Source organism: Rhinoraja longicauda, chromosome 8 (assembly GCF_053455715.1).
Source record: "Rhinoraja longicauda isolate Sanriku21f chromosome 8, sRhiLon1.1, whole genome shotgun sequence".
NCBI lineage: Eukaryota > Metazoa > Chordata > Chondrichthyes > Rajiformes > Arhynchobatidae > Rhinoraja > Rhinoraja longicauda.
The window spans coordinates 70,745,719-70,771,931 of NC_135960.1; the positions used below are offsets into that span (position 1 = coordinate 70,745,719).

Here is a 26,213-nt window from a genome sequence, read left to right on the forward strand (position 1 = left end):
CCCACTCCTTCTCCCCCACTCCTTCTCCCCCCCACTCCTTCTCCCCCCCTCCCCCCCACTCCTTCTCCCCCCCTCCCCCCCACTCCTTCTCCCCCCCTCCCCCCCACTCCTTCTCCCCCCCACTCCTTCTCCCCCCCACTCCTTCTCCCCCCCACTCCTTCTCCCCCAACCCCCCAATTCCGAGTGCCTGTGCACCGGCCACATTGCTCTGCAACCCGCATCAGTCAGGAGGGGCGGAGCGCTCCCGCCCCTGACCGGGGGCACTTCGGGCGTTCGGCTCTTCGTCCGCTTGGCTCTTCGGGCGTTCGGCTCTTCGGGCGCGACCACGTGTTGACGTCGGGTCTGTGACGGAGGAGGCGTCCTGTCGGCCAGGACTTCGCCATGGCTCAGGTGCAAGCGCGCTTCCGCACGGACAGCGAGAGGTGAGGAGTCGCCGCCACGACCAACCGTCCCCGCCGCGCGACCCCAAGCGTCCGCCCCCCCCCCCCCGCGACCCCAACTGACCAACCGTCCCAGCCCCCCCCCTCCCGCGACCCCAACTGACCAACCGTCCCCGCCGCGCGACCCCAAGCGTCCCAGCCCCCCCCCCCCCGCGACCCCAACTGACCAACCGTCCCAGCCCCCCCCCCCCGCGACCCCAACTGACCAACCGTCCCAGCCCCCCCCCCCGCGACCCCAACTGACCAACCGTCCCAGCCCCCCCCCCCGCGACCCCAACTGACCAACCGTCCCCGCCGCGCGACCCCAAGCGTCCCAGCCCCCCCCCCCCGCGACCCCAACTGACCAACCGTCCCAGCCCCCCCCCCGCGACCCCAACTGACCAACCGTCCCAGCGCGACCCCAACTGACCAACCGTCCCCGCCGCGCGACCCCAAGCGTCCCAGCCCCCCCCCCCGCGACCCCAACTGACCAACCGCCCCCCCCCCGCGACCCCACCTGACCAACCGTCCCAGCCCCCCCTCCGCGACCCCAACTGACCAACCGTCCCCGCCGCGCGACCCCACCTGACCAACCGCCCACGCCAGCTCGCGACCAACAGACCCCGACTCGCACCCCCCCCCCCCCCCCCCCCCCGGGCCACCTGGCATCAGCTCCCCGCCGAACCAGCAGACTGCCCGGTGCTGCCCGAGTTAGCCCTCCCCCCCTCTTTTTGTCATTGGGTTTCGCTGTTGTCGGCGGCAGAAGCGTGGCGACTGTGTGTGTGTGCACTGCCTGGGTGAATGAAGTCTGCTGTTTGATGATAACTTCACTGTACCTTGGACCAGGGTACAACCAAGGACCAACATCAAACATGCACCAAGGCTGAACGTACAGCTCCAATGAATCTGGATTGGTGCCAGTGTGCATTTGGACAAGTCTGTTCCACCCAACCTAGAGAAAGGCAGAGTGAGTGAGACACAAGATGCTGGAGTAACCCAGTGGGACAGGCGGCAGCATCTCTGGAGAGAAGGATGGGGTGGCGTTTTGGGTCGAGACCCTCCATCAGATTGAGTCAATTTGAATCAGCCTGAGGAAGGGTCTCAACCCGAAACGTCACCCATTCCTTCTCCAGAGATGCTGCCGCCTGTCTCGCTGGGTTACTCCAGCATTGTGTATCTTCGATTTAAACCAGCATCTGCAGTGCCTTCCTACACTATAGAAAGACCCCATGTGTGTGCGCCTGTGGCTGCACCTTGAATTTGAAGAAAGAGAAAGGAGTCAAATTTATAGGGAAGATTTGTGAAATATGGGCCAAACACAGGCAGGTGGGACAAGCCTAGATTGGCCATCTTTGTCAGCATGGGCAGGTTGGGTCAAAGGGTTTGTTTCCATGCTATATTACTATGAATGGAGCAGTTCGTGAGGGTGAGGACAAGTTCCTCCGGCAGAGGAAAGTGTCAGTACAGGAAAACTGGGATTGGGTGTCTGTTTAAGGGAGAAGCGAAGGGGCCTGAGACCTTCCTGGTGGGGAATGGTGGTGTAAAGGGACTGGATGACCATGGTAAAGATGAGGCAGTGGGGATCTTGGCATTGAAAGTTCTTGAAGGGCTTATGAAGTGTTTCAGATGTATTTTGGATGGGACTGGTCAAGGAGATGGAATCAAGGTATTAGATAATGAGTTCTCTGGAGCAGGAGCTAGAAAATTCGATGGGTCTATCAGGGCAATCCTGTTTGTGGCTTTTGATGTCTTAACAGCAGAGAGCAAAAATTACATTTGGTTTTATTTTTGAAATTCATCCTACTTGGTGATGTTAAAATCCTGAAACTTATTTAAAAAATAATTTTTTAGTAATTGGAGGAATGACAATGTGAGAGCACTCACAAACTTGGATTGCACCACCAAAGTAGATTCGATCAGAAATTAGAAAAACACTATAATGATAATACAAAAAATAATGAGAGGGCAGTAAGTGAGACATCAGGACTCAGATTGAAGAAGGGTCTCGACCTGAAACGTCACCCATTTCTTCTCCAGAGATGCCACCTGTCCTGCTGAGTTACTCCATCATTTCACGTCTATCTTCAGACTATCAGGACAGATCTTTAAAGGTGTTTGTCAAATGTTCACTGCCCATATTGTGCTGTTTGGTAATTCTATGAAATACTTCACCAGAAGAGGAAACGTTTCATCAGTACAATTTTGTCTCTGCTTTTAGTTTTCAGTACAAACACCACCTTTTCTGGAAGTGAATTCCAGATATCAACCACTCTGTCTAAAAACATATCTTGCCTCAAATCCTGTTTAAAACTCCTTCGTCTCGTCTTAAATGATGTACATTGAAAATAATTCTCACTATCCACTCTATAGTTCCTCTCATTTTATATGCCTCCATCATACCTTCTTTGCTCTAGGGAAAACAAATCCAGTCTGTTCATTCTCTCCCCGCAACTAAAGTCCTCAAAAGTCAGGCAACATCCCGGTGAACTTCCTCGATGGTTTTTTTAGCACATTCACATCCTTCCTATAATGTGGACTGCACACATTAATCCAAATGCTGTTGAATCACTATTTTGTGAAGCTACAATATAACATCTCAACTTTTATATTCTCTGTCCTGAACTATTAAGGCAAACATCATATGCTAGACACAAAATGCTGGAGTAACTCAGCGGGACAGGCAGCATCTCTGGAGAGAAGGAATGGGCGATGCTTCGTGTCGAGACCCTTCTTCAGACATATGCCACTTCGCCTTCCTGTCTTTCTGCATTACCACTTTTGGAGAACTGTGTACTTGAACCCCAGGGTCCTATTATTCATCAAATTTGAGTTTTTTCACCATTCTGTATGTTCTTGCTTTGAGGACCAAAATGAGAAAGAGTTTAACAGTAAAATGTGTGACTGTGACATTCTGCTGTGTGTTTCTGTTACAGATATGAAGTAGATGACATACCATTCTCTGTGCCAGCTATATCTGAAGTTATTGATCTCAGTAAAATTATTAATAAATTACTGGAAACTAAACATGGTGAGTTTAATCTGTATGCAAATTTTGGGTGTCAGTCTGTCAACCTGCTTTTGTTGAGATTACCTTGATTCAGTATTTCGAACAAAAACAATACTGGAAGTACTTGGCAAAACCCCCTTGCTCAGAAGTACAAAATGGGGACCAGCACGTCCTAAGTTGTGGAGAGAATAGAGGAAATATCTGTGATAAGGTGCATATCAAAGTTGTCAAGGCAATAATTACTTTAAGAACCAACCTTTGAAACAAATACGATGTTTGACAAAATGACAAATTTACAGCCACATCTGAGGGAAAGAAAGGGGGTTTACCTGAAATTGTCAAAATTTATATCAAGTCCCATTCAGAAGATGAGGTGCTGTTGCTTGAGCTTGTACTGGGCATCCTTGGAGCAAATGGGAGGTCAAAGACAAAAGTCAGAGAGGGACATGGAATTTAAACTGCAGGTACTGGAAGCTCTGGGTCACCCTTGTCAACTGAATAGAAATATTCTGCAAGTGTTCAAGTAAAATTGAGTTTATTGTCATTTGCACAAGCATGGTGATGTACTGGTACAACAGAAATCTTAGCAGCATTACCAGCGCATAGGTCAGACAACACGAAACACAAATTAAACCAATAGAAACAAAAAACAAGTCTGTGGTAGTGCAAGAGGTAGACCGTCGTGTTCTGTTATTGAAGAAGGATTAGGTGGTTCAAGAATCGGATAGTTGGAGGAAAGTAGCTGTTCCTGAACTAGGTTCCTTAAGTGTGGAACTTCAGACTTCTGTATCTTCTGCCTGGTGGTAGCAGTGAAAAGAGGGCAAAGTCTAGATGGTGGGAATCCTTGATAATAGATGCTGCCTTCTTGAAGCAGTGCCTGATGTCGACATTTTCAATGGAGGGTATGGCGATTGCTGCCTGACCTGCTGAGTTACTCCAGCATTTTGTGAATAAATCAATATGGCGATGCATGTGATGGACCAGGCTGAGTCCACCACTCTCTGCAGCTTCTTGCGTTCCTGTGTGTTAGAATTGCCATTCCAAACTATGAGGCAAAGAGTCAGGATTTTTCTAGAGTTCATCTGTAAATGTTTGTTTGAGTATTCGGAGATACACCAAATCTCTTTACATTTCTAAGAAAATAGGGGTACTTGTCGTGCCTTCTTCATGATTCCATTCATGTGTGTGGCCCAAGACAGGTTGTACAAGATATTAATGCCCAGGAATTTGAAATTGCTAACTCTCCACTGATCTGCAAATTAAAACTAGCATGTGGCCTCCTGACTTCCCTGATTGTTCCTTACTCTTGTAGATATTGTGTGAGGCTGTAGTTGCAACACCACTTAACTAGGTGTTTTATCTCTCTCCTATACATTGACTCATCACTGGTGATAGAGTCAACCAAGGTGGTGGCATTGGTGAATTTATAGATGACATTGGAGCTGTGCTTAGCCACAAAGTCAGGTGTGCAAAGAGAGTTGAGCAGGGTGCTAAGCATGGAGCCTTGAAGTGCACCTGGGTTGATGGCCAGTCTTTCTCCATGAAATAAGTATTCTGAAACTACATTCTGTCTGGATTTGCATTCTACATTGTTTTATGGAACTTGCAGGCCCGTGTAATGTGGCAATTCAGAGGATGTAGGTGATGATGAAAGTGGCCTGATATTGAAAAGGAGCCAGCTAATTTTCTAAGATTTCAATGATGAATGGTTTGTAGTTTCTGGAGAGTAGTTCTGGCGTTAGGAATGGTGAGGAGAAGTTAGTGTGCTTTGTGCTGGTATGTGTAACGTAAATCATCGGTCATTTCTTGTCTTGCAGTTAATCACAAGCATGCAGACTTTGATTTCCTCATCAAGGGGCAGTTCCTGCGAGTGCCACTGGGTAAGCACATGCAACTGGAGAACATTTCAACAGTAAGTCATCATCAAACATTCTACTGAAGTTTATTAATGCAGTAAACAATATCGATAAAATTACATTTGACAAAAGTGTTTGTTCCATGATGTATTTGCTTTTCCCTGATTATGACTATATGAAGTATGGACCTTCCTATGTATTTAATATTTGCACTTTGGGAGGTTGAATGTAAGAGGAAAGTATATGATTGATGGCCAGACCTTTAACGGCATTGGTGTGAAGAAGGATCCTAGGGTCCAAGTCCATAACTCTCTGAAAGTGGCAGCACAGTAGATATAGTGGTAAAGGCGGCATAAGGTCTGCTTGCCTTTACTGTTCTGTGCATTGAGTATAAGAGTCAGGAAATCATGATGCTTTGGTTAGGCTGCATTTGGAGTATTATGTGCCATTTTGGTTAGCCCATTACAAGACTGATGTGGAGGATTTGGAGAGAACGCAGAAGAAGTTTACCAGATGCTGCCTGGATTAAAGGGTATTAACTATAAGGAAAGATTGGACAGTTTTGACACACTTAGATAGTTTTCTCCAGAAGGCCAGAGATTGAGGGGGGACAGTCAACCTTTTTCCCAGGGTAGAAATGTCAAATTCTCGCAGGCATAGTTTTAAGATGAGAGGGGAAAAGTTTAAAGGAGATGTACAGTGCAAGTTTTTTTTGCACATGATGGGGAGTGCCTGGAACGAGCTGCCAGGGGAGGAGGTGGAGGCAGATGCGAGTGACATTTAAGGGGCGTTTATCTTATTATATTTAGCACAAATATTGTGGGCCGACAGACCTATTCTATTCTATGTACATTTATTATTTCCTACGATCAGCAGATTTAGTTTAATTCTCTTCACTTTTAGTAATTATTCTTTCCTATCAGTCTTATGTGCATTTGATGCCATTCATTACAATACAGTGGGGCTACAGTTTCCATACCAAGTAATTTTTGTGTATATTCTGACTAATGGACAAAATCGACTTGCCGATATTTGTTAAAAATAGATTATTTTTTTTACATGTGGACAGCTTGTATGATTTTTCATGTTTTCTGTGAGGAAATTGAGGATAAGAATGCTGATGTTTTTTTCCAAACTAGGAAGAAGTGGTTGAGATTGAATATGTAGAACGATACAATGCCCCACAGCCAGAAGAGTGTTTGTTCCATGATGACTGGATCAGTGCTGTGGAAGCACAAGGTGATTGGTAAGAACAGATTAAAACTGTTTGGCATTAAGAACCCTGGTAGAAAATTGGGCTAATGATTTAAACAATTTTTTTGCAACTCATATTTGCTAATGATTTATTGGAGCTAGTTTCTTCATCAGTTCCTTGTCTACTTGGAATACAGCAGTAATATTTAAAATATGACACAGTTATCTTGTATTCTCCCAGGATTCTTACAGGTTCCTTTGATAAAACGGCTCGTATCTGGACATTAGACGGCCGACCACTTGCAGCTCTTTCTGGACATACTGAAGTTGTCAAAGATGTTGCATGGATTAGGAAAAGTGAGTTTTTGGTCACCTTGTCACAGCAGTTATATCTAAGTTCTGTCCATTTGCCTGCATTTTAGAATTTGAATTTGCAGATTTTCTTTTATCTTTGTAACTCAGTTAGAATATTATAACTTAGTAAGTTTGTGTTACTCTAAATAACGTGAGATGTGTTTAGGTGGCTGGGAATCCCTTGTGGCTCTATTTAATGTACAAAAGGTTTAGAATTTTGGATTCCATATTGCAAATGTTGCACATTGCAAATAGGCACCGAACTATATAGACTTGGGAGCATTAAACTTTTTTTTGTTGTTTATTATGGGTTTTACAGGGTACTATGTTTGCATATTTGTTGTGCTGCTGCAAGTAAGAATTTCATTGTTCTGTTTCAGGACATAAGACAATAAAACACTCCTGACTTGACTCTTGTAATTGATTAAAGAAAATGTTAAGTCAGTCCAATTGGTTAATGAACAGTGTAGTTCTGTGCTTCCACAGTTTCTTAATGTGACCTCTTCTGTCTTGTGTTGATTCTCTGTCAGCAGCATCCTTAAGATCAGACCTTCATACCCACATGCCCAGGAAGTGCAGGCTTGACATTTGAGCAGCCTCATTTCCTGTGGTTTTAATTACATAATATAATGGGGATTTAATTTGATTTCTTATGCCATTGAAACCATTATTTTTGGTTAAATTCTCTTATGATATTTGAGATCGGTGAAGGACGTTGACAATAATAGGTCCTTTGAAAGTCAGGTCCGTAATGTGTCACCTTCATGAACTTGTCATTTGTAATTTTAACACACCGTTTCAGTTACTTTCTTCCTTTGCCTGATTTCTTGTGAAAACTAGGTATCAGTGTGAAGGTGATATTTTAAAAGATTTCTGTTGATTCATTTGTTTCTAGAATAACAAATGAATCAACAGAAATCTTTTAAAATGTGAAGAAATATTGCAGGACACTTAAATGTTTTGGATGAAAAAATGTAATTCATTTTCCTACCAGAATTGGGGAAAGTTGCCTATAATGAAATACACTAAATATGGGCCATCACTGAATGCCATACTGCTGACCTGGTGTGGGAGTGTTGAGTTGGGGTATTCTAGGCCTCTTCAAATGCTGATGCAGGGACTGTGAGCCTACCATCCCCAAGTGAGGAAAAGCAAAGTCTGAGGCATTATGCGTGCAGAATCGGTAGATAATGTCACCAGAAGCCCAATGGTCCATGTTCAAATATAGGTTTATTAAAAACAGATCCAAATAATGCATTTTTTGATGAAAACAAGAAATGATCCATGACAAGTTTGTTACTCATCACCCATTGGACAGATTGTGGTATTCTTTTAGTCTTCCAATCTGCAACTATAAGTTTTCTGACCGAAGAGGTCTTTAGATTGTCTTAATGTCGATTCCACCCTTGGAGCTGATCACTAGCTTAAGCGAGTTGCAGCTTTATATGGAGTTTATATTGGCTATTTTTGAGGCAAGCCCATCGGGGAGTCGCTGCTAATAGGCACTCATTTACATTATCTAGCAGCCCAGCAGATAATTGTTGTGTTCAGCTGGATGATTATTTGCTGTTTATGTGCTTCCTCTGCTTTAATCCGTAAGACCTAGTCAAAGAAAAATTGTCTATTTTCCCCTTTCCTAATTGGACATATACTGTCAAAGTTCAACTGCTGTTATGTCTATATAATTTAGCCAAAGACCTAACAATGTAAGCAACACGCAATACTGCAATATCACCAGCTCTATCTATAGCTGTTTCTCAAACAGCAGCATTCTTAAGAACAGAGATTCACACCCATATGTTCCATCATTCCTTGCTAATGTTCTTTAGCTTTCACCCAGTTCTTTAGCTCTCACCCACACCCCGATCCGTGACCATATCACCCCCGTCCTTTACAAACTCCACTGGCTCCCCATCCCCCAGAGAATCCAGTACAAAATCCTCCTCATAACCTACAAAGCCCTCCATAACCTGGCCCCATCCTACCTGACCGACCTCCTCCACAGGCACACTCCCACCTGCACCCTCCGCTCTGCTGCTGCCAATCTCCTATCCCCCCACATCCGGACCAAACTCAGATCCTGGGGGGACAGGGCTTTCTCCATCGCTGCTCCCACCCTATGGAACTCACTACCCCAAACCGTTAGAGACTCCTCCACACTCACCACATTCAAAACATCGCTGAAGTCTCACCTGTTCAGTACTGCCTTCAACCACTGAAGGTCACCTCACCTTCTGTCTCCTTTCTCTGTTCGTTTATTTATTTACTTATTTATCTATTTATTCATTTCCCTATGTTCTATAAATCTCTGTAAAGCGTCTTTGAGTATATGAAAAGCTCTATATAAATAAAATGCATTATTATTATGTGCAGTGTGTGATGTTACATTGATTTAACTTTTGTTCCTTCTATTAGGTGCTCCTAGCAATTTGCTGCTCACTGCCTCCCAGGACCAGAGTATTATTTTATGGGAATGGAACTGTGAAAAGAACAAAGTGAAAGCATTGCATTCTTGTCGAGGACATGCAGCTAGTGTGGAATCGATTGCTGTGGACAACTCCAAAACCAAAGTGAGTTTATCTCTTGACATTTTCTGTTGAGATCTACAGGCTTCGATGGTTTTGATACTTTTGAGAGTTACTATCAAAGGCCTGGGAAATGGAGAGAGCTGATTAGCCAATAAAAAAAGATACTGGTCTCCGTATGTGTTCCTTGGAGAAAAGGAACTAATGAAATACTTGCTAAAAGGGAACATTATATATTATTTAGAGATGTGTAACCTATGGTGTTGCTGTGTCAGGACTCGTGCAATCTCATCGCACAGTCCATGACTGAGTTTGATATTGGTTAGGCTGGGGTGAGCAGTGTGACGACTAATTGTTGAGGAGTGAGGTACAGAATCGCCCTTGCAGACCCAGGCAGCATGGCCCCATTGATCTATTGTATCTCCTGTCTCTCGCATCACCTCCTCTGTGATGGAAGCTACAGTCTCCCCTCTTTGCTTGGCTGCCCAACTATTCCCAGCCGAGAATCATCATTGAGCTTGTTACTGGAGAGAAATCTCTGGGCAATTGTAGGCCTTAGATTTCTTCAACTAGACTAGCAGCAGGACACACATGGTGCTTCCATAGGCTTTCCTGATGTACTAAATATTCTGCAGTTGGCATAATTGTAGTATTTTTGTTAACCATAGTTTTATAGAGTACATATTTCCCCATTTCATTTAATGATATTTTTTTTAGTTTTGCAGTGGCTCCTGGGACAAGATGGTAAAGATTTGGTCAACAGGTAATGGAGAATTGTGTCTGTTATTTTGAATTCATTTAAGTATTTGTCTACAAAGTATTCAACTCTAGGCCATCTTCTTAATTCTATTATTTATTTCTCTAAGCAATCTTGGTATTTGCATGATACAAGTTGCTGGCAACAGTATTTTTTGAAAGTAAGGCACATTTTGTACTGGATAGGGACATTGTATAATATTGAAACTGCTGGATCTAAAGTTATTAAACTTTATTTTCGTTGTCTTAGAATTATATTGATTTATACATAATTTGGCAGAATTACTGATTTTCCTGAAAATCTGATGTTGTTCAATACAGATGTATCTACCTAATCAAATGGAGCTCAAAGCCCTTGTGAGAATATGTATTTACAACACTTGCAGGTTGCTGCTTTTTCCGTGGAGCTAAGAGAGCACTTGTTGATAAATTGCACATTGAGTTGTATTTGGAAAGCAGAGTAAACACATCACAGGCTGGACAAAGTTCAATCTCCCTACCATGTATCTTTAGGATTTTTTTAGATTTAGAGATACAGCGCGGGAACAGGCCCTTCGGCCCACCGAGTCCGCGCCGCCCAGCGATCCCCGCACATTATAACAATATACACACACTAGGGACAATTTTTACATTTTTTTTACCCAGTCAATTAACCTACATACCTGTACGTCTGTGGAGTGTAGGAGGAAACTGAAGATCTCGGAGAAAACCCACGCAGGTCACGGGGAGAACGTACAAACGGCGGCCGTAGTCAGGATCGAACCTGAGTCCCAGGCGCTGCATTCGCTGTAAGGCAGCAACTCTACCACTGTGCCACCATGCCGCCGATCATGCATTGTATCCTGGCTGGGGGATGGATTGGCCACTTTTCTGTGCCACAGCCAGTGATACTCAAATTTGCTGTTTTGTGTAATCCTAGGTGACCTTTTCTATTGGTTTCTGCTGTTTCATTTTACAGATGCATTTAAAAAAAAATTAGTTTCTCGTGTGGTTGGTTTGGACTATAGAACTCCTTTCTGTGCTGCACCAATTAAAAATTCTCATTGTCATTGTTGGTTTGGATTCTATTAGTTCCCAATGAGGATGAAGAAATGACAGAGGAGTCAGAAAACAGACCGAGGAAGAAACAGAAAACTGAACAGCTGGGATTAACAAGAGTAAGTTGTTGTTTTATGTTGTAACTTCGGGGGGGTTGGGGGGGTGATAAGTGGTGAGCTGCCTTTTTTTCTTCAATCTGCTTTATAAAGTAGAATGCATTTTGTACTATAAATGTTATGTAAATCCAGTCAGCAGCTCAGTTACTAGTTCTACTCAATAGTTCTCAGTAGTTCTACTCAATAACCAAAGTCTGTAGTCTCTTTTTTGCTCTGGTTTATTTTCACCCACATGTTTAGACCGTAATGTTGTATCCTCATTGCTTTGATGTGTTTATGCTTTATTCTGCAGTTGTACAGGGCCCTAGTGAGACCACTGTGTGCAGTTTTGGTCTCCAAATTTGAGGAAGGATATTCTTTCTGTTGAGGGCGTATGTTGAAAGACTGGAGCGACTAGGCTTGTATATACTGGAATTTAGAAGGATGAGAGGGGATCTTATCGAAACATATAAGATTATTAAGGAGTTGGACACGTTAGAGGCAGGAAACATGTTCCCAATGTTGGGGGAGTCCAGAACCAGGGGCCACAGTTTAAGAATAAGGGGTAGGCCATTTAGAACGAAGATGAGGAAAAACTTTTTCAGTCAGAGAGTTGTAAATCTGTGGATTCACAAAATGCTGGAGTAACTCAGCAGGTCAGGCAGCATCTCGGGAGAGAAGGAATGGGTGACGTTTCGGGTCGAGACCCTTCTTTTATCCCCCTCTCTTGTAAATCTGTGGAATTCTCTGCCTCAGAAGGCAGTGGAGGCCAATTCTCTGAATGCATTCAAGAGAGAGCTGATAGAGCTCTTAAGGATAGCGGAGTCAGGGGGTATGGGGAGAAGGCAGGATGGAGAATGATCAGCCATGATCACATTGAATGGTGGTGCTGGCTCAAAGGGCCGAATGGCCTACTCCTGCACCTATTGTCTATTGTAATGTTGTATCCTCATTGTTTTGATGTGTTTATGCTTTAGAAACATAGAAAATAGGTGCAGGAGTAGGCCATTCGGCCCTTCGAGCCTGCACCGCCATTCAATATGACCATGGCTGATCATCCAGCTCAGTAGCCTGTACCTGCCTTCTCTCCATACCCCCTGATCCCTTTAGCAAAAAGGGCCACATCTAACTCCCTCTTAAATATAGCCAATGAACTGGCCTCAACTACCTTCTGTGGCAGAGAATTCCACAGACTCACCATTCTCTGTGTGAAGAAATGTTTTCTCATCTCGGTCCTAAAAGACTTCCCCCTTATCCTTAAGCTGTGACCCCTGGTTCTGGACTCCCCCAACATCGGGGACAATCTTCCCGCATCTAGCCTCTCCAACCCCTTAAGAATTTTATATGTTTCTATAAGATCCCCCCTCAGTCTTCTAAATTCCAGCGAGTACAAGCCCAGTCTATCCAGTCTTTCCTCATATGAAAGTCCCGCCATCCCAGGGATCAATCTGGTGAACCTTCTCTGTACTCCTTCTAAGGCAAGAACGTCTTTCCTCAGGTTAGGAGACCAAAACTGCACACAATACTCCAGGTGCGGTCTCACCAAGGCCCTGTACAACTGCAGCAGAACCTCCCTGCTCCTAAACTCAAATCCTCTTGCTATGAATGCCAACATACCATTCGCTTTCTTCACTGCCTGCTGCACCTGCATGCTTGCTTTCAATGACTGGTGCACCATGACACCCAGGTCACGTTGCATCTCCCCTTCTCCCAATCGGTCACCATTCAGGTAATACTCTGCTTTCCTGTTCTTGCCGCCAAAGTGGATAACCTCACATTTATCCACATTATATTGCATCTGCCATGCATTTGCCCACTCGCCTAATCTATCCAAGTCACTCTGCAGCCTCCTAGCATCCTCCTCGCAGCTAACACTGCCACCCAGCTTCGTGTCATCTGCAAACTTAGAGATGTTGCATTCAATTCCCTCGTCCAAATCATTAATATACACTGTAAATAACTGGGGTCCCAGCACTGAGCCTTGCGGTACCCCACTAGTCACTGCCTGCCATTCCGAAAAGGACCCGTTTATTCCTACTCTTTGCTTCCTGTCCGCCAACCAATTTTCTATTTCTTTATTCTTAATTGTTAACTGTATGTTTGTGTTGTCATTTGTGAGCGGAGCACCAAGGCACATTCCTTGTATATGCACATACTTGGCCAATAAAAGTATTCATTTTTATTCATTTAGTACATGTCTCTTGACGAGACGGGATGTGGCATTGTGGTGGTGTGGGCTACGGTGTACAAATCATTTTTGGGTAATGTGAAGGAATTCTGTAATGATGAATTTAATGTTTATAGCATGAAGCCGCAGTAATTTACAATTGGCTGACACCACTTGGAGTAGCCGGTGCTACTCTTTATCGTGCTCCTGGGTGGCAGGGCCAGAGACCAGCTGATTTCTGCTGGTTGCTGAGAAAGTGCAGGAAGCTAGGCTGGGTTAGTGGTGGGAACATCACAGCCAGGTGTCTCCATAAAGCCATTCGTTTGTCGCACGACCTGTCTTACCTCAGACACTGCCTTGTGTGCTGTGCTGCATGTGCACACGAGCCGCATGTGGCTCTCTGGATAGCCAGCTTTACTCTCCTAACTGGTGCTCTTGTTTGGGATGGCAAGACCAGCTCTTAGTCATTGTGTAGGAATGACCTGCAGATGCTGGCTTACATTGAAGATTGACACAAATGCTGGTGTAACTCAGTGAGACAGGGGCTTTGGATCGAGAATGCCTGTTCTGAGTTACTCCAGCATTTTGTGTCTATCCTAGTTGCCATTGTTGTTTTCACTGTTATTTCTTGTCAAAGTACGTTGGGCACCAGGTTAGCTGATAAATTAATAAGATTGGGAACTGCTCAGATATAGCAGAAGGATCCGGTGGAAAAAGATCAGCGGCACTGTGGGGAAACAGTTGGTAGTGTACTGATTTAAGACATTTTTTTAAAAGCTTATTTACTAGAAATTGACCTGAGCATTTGAACTTGGTTTAAAGGTTATTTGGATGCAATGTGTAACCAAGTTCAAATTTACGATTTTAGTGTTTGTATACTAATATACCTCAATTTCAATTCACCTGAATGCTAAAGATACATGATGCTTAGATTTTATGGTATTCAAATTAGTTTAATTGACTATTGTCTTTAGTTTCAACCTTAATTACGTGTTCCTGATTGCTGATTTCAACCTGGCTGACATGAAAGTTAGTGATTGCCACAAAGATCAACTATCGTACAGTACTTTTTTCACAATGTAAGCAAGAAAAGCTTAAGTGTCAGTGAGCAGAGTGTATGTGACTTGCAGTCATCATGGTGAAGGGAGGAGGGTACAATTACCATTTTAAGATTACCTGATTAAAATGAAGATCTTGTTAATGGAGAGTTAATTCGGAAAGATTTTGAGAATGCAAGCTGATAATCAGCTAATGAGAGCTGATTATGGAGCAAAACAAACTGCTGGAGGAATTCAGCGGATCAGGAAAATGGATCGTCAGCATTTCTGGTCGGGACTTCATCTGGGCTGAGGGAGGTGGGGAGCTAACCAGCATAAAATGGTGTGGCGGCAAATGACAGGTGGATCCAGGTGAGATGGGGTGGGGGTTGGTGGATGGAGTCAAGTGTTGGAGAGGGAGGTGCAGATGTGATCAGGGGAGGTAGCTAGATGCTGCCGGTGATGGAATCTGGTGGGAAAGTAAGGTGGAGTAGGGACCAAATTAAAGGTGGAGTGAGCAGATGGGAAGTGTGTGGGGTGGGAGATGTACTAAGGGGTAACAGGTTGCTTGTAATTAGAGGATTCAAAGTTCATGTTGTTGGGTGCTATTCCTCTAGTTTGCGTTGAGCCTCAGCATGGCAGTGGATGAAATCAAGGACAGATATGCTGGCATGGGAAGGGGAATTGAAATGTCTTGAATCTGGGAGCTCCTGGTGGCCATGGCAGACTGAATGCAGGTGCTTGGCATAATCTGTGTCTGGTCTCACTGATGTAGAGGAGGTCACATTGAGAGCACCGAATGCAGTAAACAAGATTGGAGATTATTGATATGTTAACTTGCATATTCCCTTTCATAGACCCCCATGATGACACTGTCTGGTCACAATGAGGCAGTTTCTTCAGTCCTGTGGTCTGATACTGAGGAACTATGTAGTGCATCTTGGGATCACACCATAAAGATATGGGATGCGGAAACTGGAGCTCCAAAGTGTACTCTGGTGAGTTAATAGTATTTATGCTGCAGTTTAAATTCTGGAATTAAATATTTGTGTCGACCAGAATGGAATTAATATTCTATTAACAGTATAAGAATTTGGAAAGAGAACTATTACTTCAGCGATTGTGGCCTATATTCCAGTTTCTCTTTAATTTACTATGCTTGCATATATTTGCCCGTGCTCAGATTAGAGGACTTCCATTGTTTCCTGCCTGTTTCCATTGAGAAATGGAACAATTCTTGCTCTGTGCATTTTATTGATCCAGTGCCTCATTGATGAATCACTGCAGAGTAAGACCTTTGGCGGAGTTACCAATTTAAAAGTTAGGACAGACTTTAAGAAGTTTCTAGTAGTTAATCATATATTCTGTACATGATTAAATATATGATTAAAACTACCAGTTTTGAATTTCTTGCTGTACTTGACGAGTGAATATTGATAATGAGTCTTGTAAGAAAATAACTGCAGATGCTGGTACAAGTCGGAGGTATTTATTCACAAAATGCTGGAGTAACTCAGCAGGTCAGGCAGCATCTCAGGAGAGAAGGAATGGGCGACGTTTCGGGTCGAGACCCATACTATATCTATATGTACAAAATAAAACTCTCCCATGCTTTTCCTTAAATGATGGTTAATATAACACTTTTTCAACATCTTTTTGTAACTAAGATGTGTTGTTCTACATTAATGCAGAAGCCTGATAGGTTAGCTTATGTGAATGAGGTTGCATGTGTTTATGTTGTTAGTCTCTTTAACTTATTGTCTTCCACAGATATTTTTGTGGTTTAAAAAGCTTATGGTTAACTTTTTTTAATGAAAAGCAAAATGAACAGATCATCTTGTGATGTAGGTAAATAACATATGGTAATCTAAACATCTATCTCATGAGGTGTAATTTTTCCATGCTTTTTGAAATAGGATGTTTTCTTTTCTACTCTGCAGACTGGGAATAAAGTGTTCAATTCCATCTCTTATTCCACTCTATGCAAAAGGTTAGCATCAGGCAGCACGGACAGGCACATTAGGCTGTGGGACCCACGCTCAAAAGGTAATGTACAATGGGGTTTATCATGTAAGATGCTACATATTTTACAATGTTTTCCTTGCCCTGAGGTTGAATGTAATTGTGGGTTATTCAGGAAGATAATGGAAACATAGCTCTCCGATTGAATGCAACCTGTTTTATTCCAAAATATTCTAAGTTTGTGTTGTCACATCAGGATAACCTTCAAGGTTGAGCAGTGCACAATCTAGTGAACAACATAAAATTTTATGTGTGACGTTTTGGGTCGAGACCCTTCTTCAAACTGGTTAGGGATAAGGGAAGACTCCTAAGGGAAGATAAGGACTTGAAACGTCACCCATTCCTTCTCTCCAGAGATGCTGCCAGTCCTGCTGAGTTACTCCAACTTTTTGTGTCTATGGTTTAAACTAGCATCTGCAAGTCAAGTCAAGTTTGTTTGTCACGTACACATACACGATGTGCAGTGAAATGAAAGTGGCAACGCCTGCGGATTGTGCAAAAAAAGAATTACAGTTACAGCATATAAATTAAAGTTAATACAGAAAAGACAAAATTTAGTCCCTGGAGTTATAATTGTTAACAGTCCTGATGGCCTGTGGGAAGAAACTCCATCTCATCCTCTCCGTTTTCACAGCGTGACAGCGGAGGCGCTTGCCTGACCGTAGCAGCTGGAACAGTCCGTTGCTGGGGTGGCAGGGGTCCCTCATAATCTTGCTTGCTCTCGATCTACACCTGATGTATAGGTCCTGCAGGGGGGCGAGTGTAGTTCCCATGGTGCGTTCTGCCGAACGCACTACTCTCTGCAGGGCCTTCCTGTCCTGGGCAGAGCTGTTCCCAAACCAGACTGTGATGTTGCCGGACAGGATGCTCTCTACAGCCCCAGAGTAGAAGCATTGAAGGATCCTTAGAGACACTCTGAATTTCCTCAGCTGTCTAAGGTGGTAAAGGTGCTGCTTTGCCATACCCACCTGTGTGGCAATGTGTGTTGTCCATGTCAGATCCTCTTTGAAAGTGGACTCCCAGGTATTTAAAACTGCTGACCCTTTCCACAGTAGAGCCATTTATTTCCAGTGGCATGTACGTCCTTGGATGTTGAGCCCTTCTAAATTCCACAATCAGCTCCTTCGTTTTTTTGACATTCAAGTTCCTTTCTACGCATAAAATTTTATGTACTCTTTTTTGTAGTCAAGTGGATCATGGATCTAGGCCATGGACAGGAGCAGATTAGTTATGCCAATCCAAGTCAATCTGTTATTTCAAGGAGCAATCACTAATTGGCTGCAGCAAGAATCTGGGAGCTATTACCACTCACTAGTTAAAGGTTTTCGGGCTCATAACTAAACTGTCTAAAACTCTATTGAAAGTGCAACCACACGTTGCAGAATATTTTTTTTGTACCAGAATTGTTAAATAAAATCTACTAATTATTTACTGGTTGCTTTTGACACATTGATTGAATAATCAGAAAATATTTACCTTGCTATAGGAACAATGCCTTTAAGGTGGGAATGGTGCAGATAAGGTTTAAGGATATTGCCAGGACTCGAAGGCCTGAGCTATAAGAGGAGGGTGGACATAGAAACATAGAAAATAGGTGCAGGAGTAGGCCCTTCGAGCCTGCACCGCCATTCAATATGATCATGGTTGATCATCCAGCTCAGTAGCCTGTACCTGCCTTCTCTCCATACCCCCTGATCCCTTTAGCAAAAAGGGCCACATCTAACTCCCTCTTAAATATAGCCAATGAACTGGCCTCAACTACCTTCTGTGGCAGAGAATTCCACAGACTCACCATTCTCTGTGTGAAGAAATGTTTTCTCATCTCGGTCCTAAAAGACTTCCCCCTTATCCTTAAGCTGTGACCCCTGGTTCTGGACTCCCCCAACATCGGGAACAATCTTCCCGCATCTAGCCTCCAACCCCTTAAGAATTTTATATGTTTCTATAAGATCCCCCCTCAGTCTTCTAAATTCCAGCGAGTACAAGCCCAGTCTATCCTCATATGAAAGTCCCACCATCCCAGGGATCAATCTGGTGAACCTTCTCTGTACTCCTTCGAAGGCAAGAACGTCTTTCCTCAGGTTAGGAGACCAAAACTGCACACAATACTCCAGGTGCGGTCTCACCAAGGCCCTGTACAACTGCAGCAGAACCTCCCTGCTCTTAAACTCAAATCCTCTTGCTATGAATGCCAACATACCATTCGCTTTCTTCACTGCCTGCTGCACCTGCATGCTTGCTTTCAATGACTGGTGCACCCAGGTCACGTTGCATCTCCCCTTCTCCCAATCGGTCACCATTCAGGTAATACTCTGCTTTCCTGTTCTTGCCGCCAAAGTGGATAACCTCACATTTATCCACATTATATTGCATCTGCCATGCATTTGCCCACTCGCCTAATCTATCCAAGTCACTCTGCAGCCTCCTAGCATCCTCCTCGCAGTTAACACTGCCACCCAGCTTCGTGTCATCCGCAAACTTAGAGATGTTGCATTCAATTCCCTCGTCCAAATCATTAATATACATTGTAAATAACTGGGGTCCCAGCACTGAGCCTTGCGGTACCCCACTAGTCACTGCCTGCCATTCCGAAAAGGACCCGTTTATTCCTACTCTTTGCTTCCTGTCCGCCAACCAATTTTCTATCCACCTCAACACTGAACCCTCAATACCGTGTGCTTTAAGTTTGTACACCAATCTCCTATGTGGGACCTTGTCGAAGGCCTTCTGAAAGTCCAGATATAACACATCGACTGGTTCTCCCTTATCCACTCTACTAGTTACATCTTCGAAAAATTCTATAAGATTCGTCAGACATGATTTGCCTTTGGTAAATCCATGCTGACTTTGTCCGATGATTTCACCACTTTCCAAATGTGATGCTATCACATCTTTAATAACTGACTCTAACATTTTCCCCACTACCGATGTTAGGCTAACTGGTCTATAATTCCCCGTTTTCTCTCTCCCTCCCTTTTTAAAAAGTGGGGTTACATTAGCTACCCTCCAGTCCTCAGAACTACTCCAGAATCTAAAGAGTTTTGAAAAATTATCACTAATGCATCCACTATTTCTGAGGCTACTTCCTTAAGCACTCTGGGATGCAGCCTACCTGGCCCTGGGGATTTATCTGCCTTTAATCCATTTAATTTACCTAACACCACTTCCCGACTAACCTGGATTTCCCTCAGTTCCTCCATCTCATTAGACCCCCGGTTCCCCCGCTATTTCCGGCAGACGGTTTATGTCTTCCTTAGTGAAGACAGAACCAAAGTATTTGTTCAATTGGTCTGCCATCTCCTTGTTCCCTATGATCAATTCACCTGTTTCCGACTGCAAGGGACCTACATTTGTCTTAACTAATCTTTTTCTCTTGACATATCTATAAAAGCTTTTGCAGTCAGTTTTTATGTTCCTTGCCAGTTTTCCCTCATAATCTATTTTCCCTTTCCTAATTAAGCCCTTTGTCCTCCTCTGCTGGACTCTGAATTTCTCCCAGTCCTCTGGTATGCTACTTTTTCTGGCTAATCTGTATGCTTCATCTTTTGTTTTAATACTATCCTTGATTTCCCTTGTTAGCCACGGATGCACTACCTTTCCTGGTTTGTTCTTTTGCCAAACTGGGATGAACACTTGTTGTAGTTCATCCATGCGACCTTTAAATGCCTTCCATTGCATGTCCACCGTCAACCCTTTCAGCATCAATCGCCAGTCTATCTTGGACAATTCACGCCTCATACCCTCAAAGTTACCTTTCTTTAAGTTCAGAACACTTGTTTCTGTATTGACTTTGTCACTCTCCATCCTAATGAAGAATTCTACCATATGATGATCACTCTTGCCTAAGGGGCCTCGCACAACAAGACTGCTAACTAACCCTTCCTCATTACCCAGTCTAGAATGGTATACAGGAGGCTAAGGGATGATTTTGAGAGATTTATAATATCATGAGGGGAATAGATAGAGTGAATGCACAAAGTCTTTATCCCAAGATAGGGGAATCTAAAACTAAGTTTAAGGTGAGAGGGGAAAGATTTAACAGGAACCTGAGGGGCAACCTTTTCGCAGAGCGTGTGAGTATATGGAATGAGCTGCCAATGAAAATAATTGAGGTAACAACAAAACATTTGAACAGGCACATGGATAGAAAACGTTTAGTAGGATATGTTCCAAATATGGGTAAAGGGACCAGCTTAAATGGGGCATCTTGGTCACCATGGTCGAATTTGGCCAAAGGGCCTGTTTTCGTGCTGAATGACTCTGACTCTGATAGGACTGCTGATACCTACAGGATGTTAACTTTAGAGATACAGGCCCTTTGACCTACTGTCCACCCCGACCAGAGCTCGCCCTGTATACTAGCATCACCTTAAGGGTCTGTCCCACTTAGGCGATTTTAAGGCGACTGCCGGCAACTAGGCTGTCGCCGACAGTTTGCCAGGGTGTCACGGGCATGATTGTGAGGAGTCTTCAAAGAATCGTAGTGATTCTCGGCGCGTCGCTGAGAAATTTTCCAGATAGAAATTTCTCGGCGACAGCTGGCTTGTCGCCAGGTACCGTTGCTTATTGCGGGCGCTGTCGCACGCTGTCCCCAGGTTTGTTAGGTTGTCTTAGATGCATTTAGAAGCACGTAATATTAAATTAAGTAAAGTCATTTGAAGATACCATAAAATACGTGTGTTTAACCAATTTATTTACCGTCAGGACATTTGACAGGTAGATTGGAGGCGACAGTTTGACGGTCAGGTAAGCCTGGGAATTTCGCGATGTTTATGGCCATCAGCGATTACATTTAAAGTGGGTTCCCAACCCAGATATGCATCTCCTGTACATTTTAAAAGAATGCCCACACTCCGCACAAAAATCCATTTAACCACATTTAAAATTAAATTTCTTAATACTGCTATTAGTAAACTGGAAGTCAATCCAGTTTATGCCTTGTTACCGTGAAGCTTGGTTTTCAAGTAACCTGGGCGAGATGTTATATTTCAAAACTCTCAAGTAATTACAGACTTGTCAGTGATTTCAGCGGAAATTAGGACGCCGGAGAAGCATTGATAAGTGTGGGAATTTTGCGATGTTTTCGAAGACGGTGTAATCTCTTAGCCAGGTGCTAGTTTCACAAAAAAGGTAACCGTAGGGTAAAACTTGAGCCTTGAATAAGCAATCTTTGGAGGCAAGCTTAAGCAGATAGTGCCTGTATTGTCCTGAATTTGCATATATGAGAGGGGATTGTGTAAGGTTTATACTGGGTTTAAACATATAAGTATTTTCCCTGGCTGCAGTTCCAGAACCAAATATGAGTTACAAGTTCAAAATAAGTGATTTACCATTTGAACCGAGATGAGAAAACCTTTTCAGCAAAAAATGAACTGTTGGAGGAACTCAGTGTGAAACAGCATCTGTGGGGGCGGAATTGTTAATGCTTTGGGTTGGGACTGCAGCATGACTGGGTGATGCAGGATCTCCACTCGAAATGTTGATAATTCTTTCCCTCCCTGCCACGGATGCAGCTCGACAAGCCGACTTCCTCCACCACTTTGTTTTAGTCCCAGATTCCAGCATATAAGTCATTTGTTTCTTTAGAAAATGTATTTACGCAGAGGGTAGTGAATCTTTGGAATTTCTTGATAACCAATAATCTATAAATTTCTGAATCTACTCAGCAACTAACACTACACAATCTTGTGTACAGAGGGATAGATTTTTAGTGCAAGAAAGGGAGGCCGAGACAAACTATCAGTTGTAATCTTAATGAATGGCAGGGCAGGTGCTGTTATTCTTGTTATCCCTGGTACTACTAGAGGGCATGGATTCAAATATTTCTGGTTCTACCAGGCCCACCAAAATGAGTCTGGAGAAGGGTCTCGACCCAAAACGTCACTCATTCCTTCTCTCCAGAGATGCTGCCTGTCCCACTGAGTTACTCCAGCTTTTGTGTCTGTCTACCAAAACGATTCTCTATGTAAATAGTGTAAGTGTGGCAAAGCTCTTTGTGGTAACCTTACTTGAAAGGGGTTATGTGAACCTCTAGTCATTGTTTACTCTTTCTTGCAGATGGATCTCTCGTTTTGCTGTCTCTAACTTCACACAATGGATGGGTAACAGCCGTCCAGTGGTCACCCATGAATGAATATCAGTTGATTTCGGGTTCCTTTGACAAGCTGGTCAAGCTCTGGGATACACGAAGGTATCTTGGGAATGTGTCTGTTTGAGTGGGATGGAAATACACAGCTGCTAATTAATGCAGTGATTAATTACTTTTGCAAAATCACCATTATTCTAATTATTGGAAGAATTGGAATGAAATCTTACTTGTCTCAGTTAGATGGTTATGGTACAGTTTTTCTGGGGCTACAACCAATTCAGTCCCCAGAATATAAGCAAATGTTAGTGTACATTGGTGTGTAGCATTTTCTAGAACTGTAAAGTTATCCTTTTAAAAATTACATTGCAGATTTAATCATACTATTAATAATAAAACAGCACTTTGTAAATGATCTACTGGAAAGCGCTTTATCTTAATGTCTTATGTTTGCAGTTCTACTTTGCTGCCCAACCCTATTCTCCTTCACCCAGCCATTGCTAACCAAGTGTCCCCATTATCAATTAGGTTGGCTACACAAAAAGAATCTTCTGGGTTAGACAGATTTTCATTATGCTTAGACTTATGCTCACACCTTATCTCTACAGTAAAATATGCATACATTGTTTAATCTCTTTTGTTTTAGTTGCAAGGCTCCTTTATATGATATGGATGCACATGAAGATAGAGTACTTTGTGTGGACTGGAGCGAGACGGGGGTAAGTTTGCTATGAGGATGAAGTGCTGATGCTGCAGCATTTATGGTTTTCCACCTTGTAAAGTTACTAGTTTCCGAGGCAATGGAGCAAAAAGTGAACAGTTATAATTTCTTGTTATTAGGTATCTTGCATTAAGAAATGTGCTAAATGGCAATGCATTAGTTACAATACAATATATCTTTATTGTCATTGTACCCAGGGGTACAACGAGATTGGGAATGCGCCTCCCATACGATGCAATAATTTAAATAATTTAGACAACAGCAACCCAACGAAACAATTGTAACAGTTTTAGACAGGGTAAAGTGCAAGTTGATCTACTATTGGCATGTAGTGTTTACTGAAGTGTGACCTAAGAAATGCACACAGTGAATAAGCTCATAAAATGATGTCTTGTTCCCAATTTTCTGTTGCAAAATGGGGTGTGGGATGAAATAATGGGTGATGCAGAAAAAGCTCAATCCCTTTTTCTTTACTCTTGTGAGACATGTGGTCAGATGTCACTATGTTAATTGAAGAAAACCATTGCACTTTGTGTTGAGAGAAATCCAAATAGAGGAGTGTGAAACATGAAACTTGTTTGCACTTGGAGATTTAGGAAATTTGATGCAGATTGTAATTGCTCATTGACGATTTTAAGAAAAGGTTTTGGATGAAACAACATTGAAAAAATATCATATTTCTCATCTGGCACCAGCTTTTCACTCTTTGATTCTCTTGCATTAATTTTCTATTGATGTACTAATGCTGAAAAGCTAACTGATATACATAGCTATCTTTCTGTTCAATCTTCACAGGCCAAACTTGGAATGGAAAGACTAAACCATTTTTTCTAATTTTTCCCTTTTTTCAGTTGTTGTTAAGTGGCGGAGCAGACAACAAATTATTCATGTTCAGATATCAGACTCCCACTTCTGGAGATGGAGCATGAGAATGGGAAAACAACCGATGCCAGAACATCATCTGTGGAGACCAGAGACTGCAATATTACTATGTTTCTCTTAAAGCAGCTTACAACAAATTGAATAAGATCTGTCAGTGTGGCATGACTAGCCTGTCTAACTGTATGACCAACCCTGTTAAGGTCATTTGAGAAATTACAATCGGACTAAAACATTGAAATCTGGACTAATGTCATTAATCTCTACTGTGATGAACAAATGGCAAGGATTAGAGCCAGAGGAGAAAGGCATTAATCTTCAATAAATTTGCACCTATATTTTATTGTGGTTATACCTGAAACTTCTAATTTTACACTTTTTGCAAAATTCAGTAGTTGAAATTATGGGCGATTTTGTCTGTTTAAAGGCACTTACATATCTACATAACTAAACCACCTTCCTCATGTGTGTTTTTGGGAGGGTCTGTTAGAAACCGCTCAAATTTTGAGTATGAAAAACAGGAATTTAAAAGTTGAAGCAACCACCAATTATCTTGATTAAAGGTTCATTTTCCCAGGACAGAAAATTAGGTCAGTTGAATTTCTATAGTGCTCAGAGCACAAAGATCAACAGATTGTTCAGTATCCGTAAAACATCATAACCAACTGACTTTTGCTGTAAGAAATAAAATTATGGAAAGCCCTAGAAAATCATTCTAAGTCAGTAGTTAATGTACCATTTTGTTTTGTTCTCTTAAATGTTAAAATAACATTCAGAGTAGATTTCAGTGTTCTGTACAAAATTAAAATTGGGAATTAGTACTGGTCAGAATATGGAATATTCATAAATTTAAAAAAATTAGCACCTTGCAATGCAAGGCCAATGGATACAGAAGTACCAGGGATTTATGCTAACAAAATGTATACAGGTATGTAGGTTAATTGGCTGGGTAAATGTAAAAATTGTCCCTAGTGGGTGTAGGATAGTGTTAATGTACGGGGATCGCTGGGCGGCACGGACTTGGAGGGCCGAAAAGGCCTGTTTCCAGCTGTATATATATGATATGATATGATATGAAAATGCACTGCCTGTTCATAAACAATAGAAAATTAATTCCAGGCACTAAAAATAAATAATACAATACCATCTCTCTACTGCCTACACATTTTAAAACTCCCCAAAACATGTAAATGCCATTGTCTTCAGTGAGAGTGTGGAATCAAATAAATGTGTCTTTATTGAGACAGTGTCGCTGGAGGTGCTTGCTCTCTGAAGGAAAATGTTACTTTGGGAGCCTGCTACATTGAGGCATATTTTAAAATCAGATTAATTGTTACCTTTCAAAGCATACATATTATAAATGCTTAAATAATTCTAAACTCAGTGAAAATCAGGTGGAAATATTTGTCATATTAAAGTTTAAAAAATCTATTTGGGGTAGGAATTGCATGTAAAATTATTCATTACTGTGTAGAATTATACCACAATTTTAAAGAAAATGAGTTGCATCGATCACTAGGCATTCATTAAATGATTACCTGATACACCTTTTCAAAGCAGTATGACAGCTTAATTTCTAGTTGATGATCCAGTGCATATTCAGGGTTCGTACACTTGGAACAGCAAAATATTTAAGGACTTTCAAGTCCAAAATCCAGCAAACTTTGATGGCTTTTTCTTGTTTTTCTCTATCGGTAAGAAAATACTGTATTCAAAACTGTTAATTTGGTGTATATATGGTTAATGTAAAAACTATGATGATTTTGTAGGGATCTTTGCTTTATGATGCGTGTTCCCCTCAATTCTTTAACTTGTCCCGGGAACCGTGCGGCTGCGGGGACTGGAGGCAGAAGCTGCCGGCGAACGGATCGCCACGAGAGATCACAGCGCCCCCTCCCAAGGAATCTTCCCTCACCGCCGCTCACCCTAGGGCTTCTGAACAACAACTACACTTGTGTTTGTGCTAGAGGGAGACGGGGAAGAGTGGAGGAGAGGGGTGGGTAGAGGGAGCAGCGGGTCCGGTGAAGGAGCGCCCCCACTTGCGGGGGCTGCTTCCTC

At 42.7% G+C, this 26,213-nt stretch overlaps 1 protein-coding gene across 1 annotated transcript; it reads left to right on the forward strand.

The window, feature by feature from the left end:
* The first annotated feature begins 320 nt into the window (after positions 1–320).
* Positions 321–24,498, forward strand: wdr12 (WD repeat domain 12). Its single transcript, XM_078404205.1, has 13 exons — positions 321–422; positions 3,353–3,447; positions 5,244–5,338; positions 6,422–6,528; positions 6,718–6,833; positions 9,246–9,400; positions 10,073–10,118; positions 11,183–11,268; positions 15,306–15,446; positions 16,389–16,494; positions 22,528–22,660; positions 23,202–23,274; positions 24,128–24,498. The coding sequence occupies exons 1-13, from the start codon at positions 382–384 to the stop codon at positions 24,203–24,205; spliced, it is 1,272 nt and encodes a 423-aa protein (XP_078260331.1). The 5' UTR covers positions 321–381; the 3' UTR covers positions 24,206–24,498.
* The last annotated feature ends 1,715 nt before the right edge of the window (positions 24,499–26,213 follow it).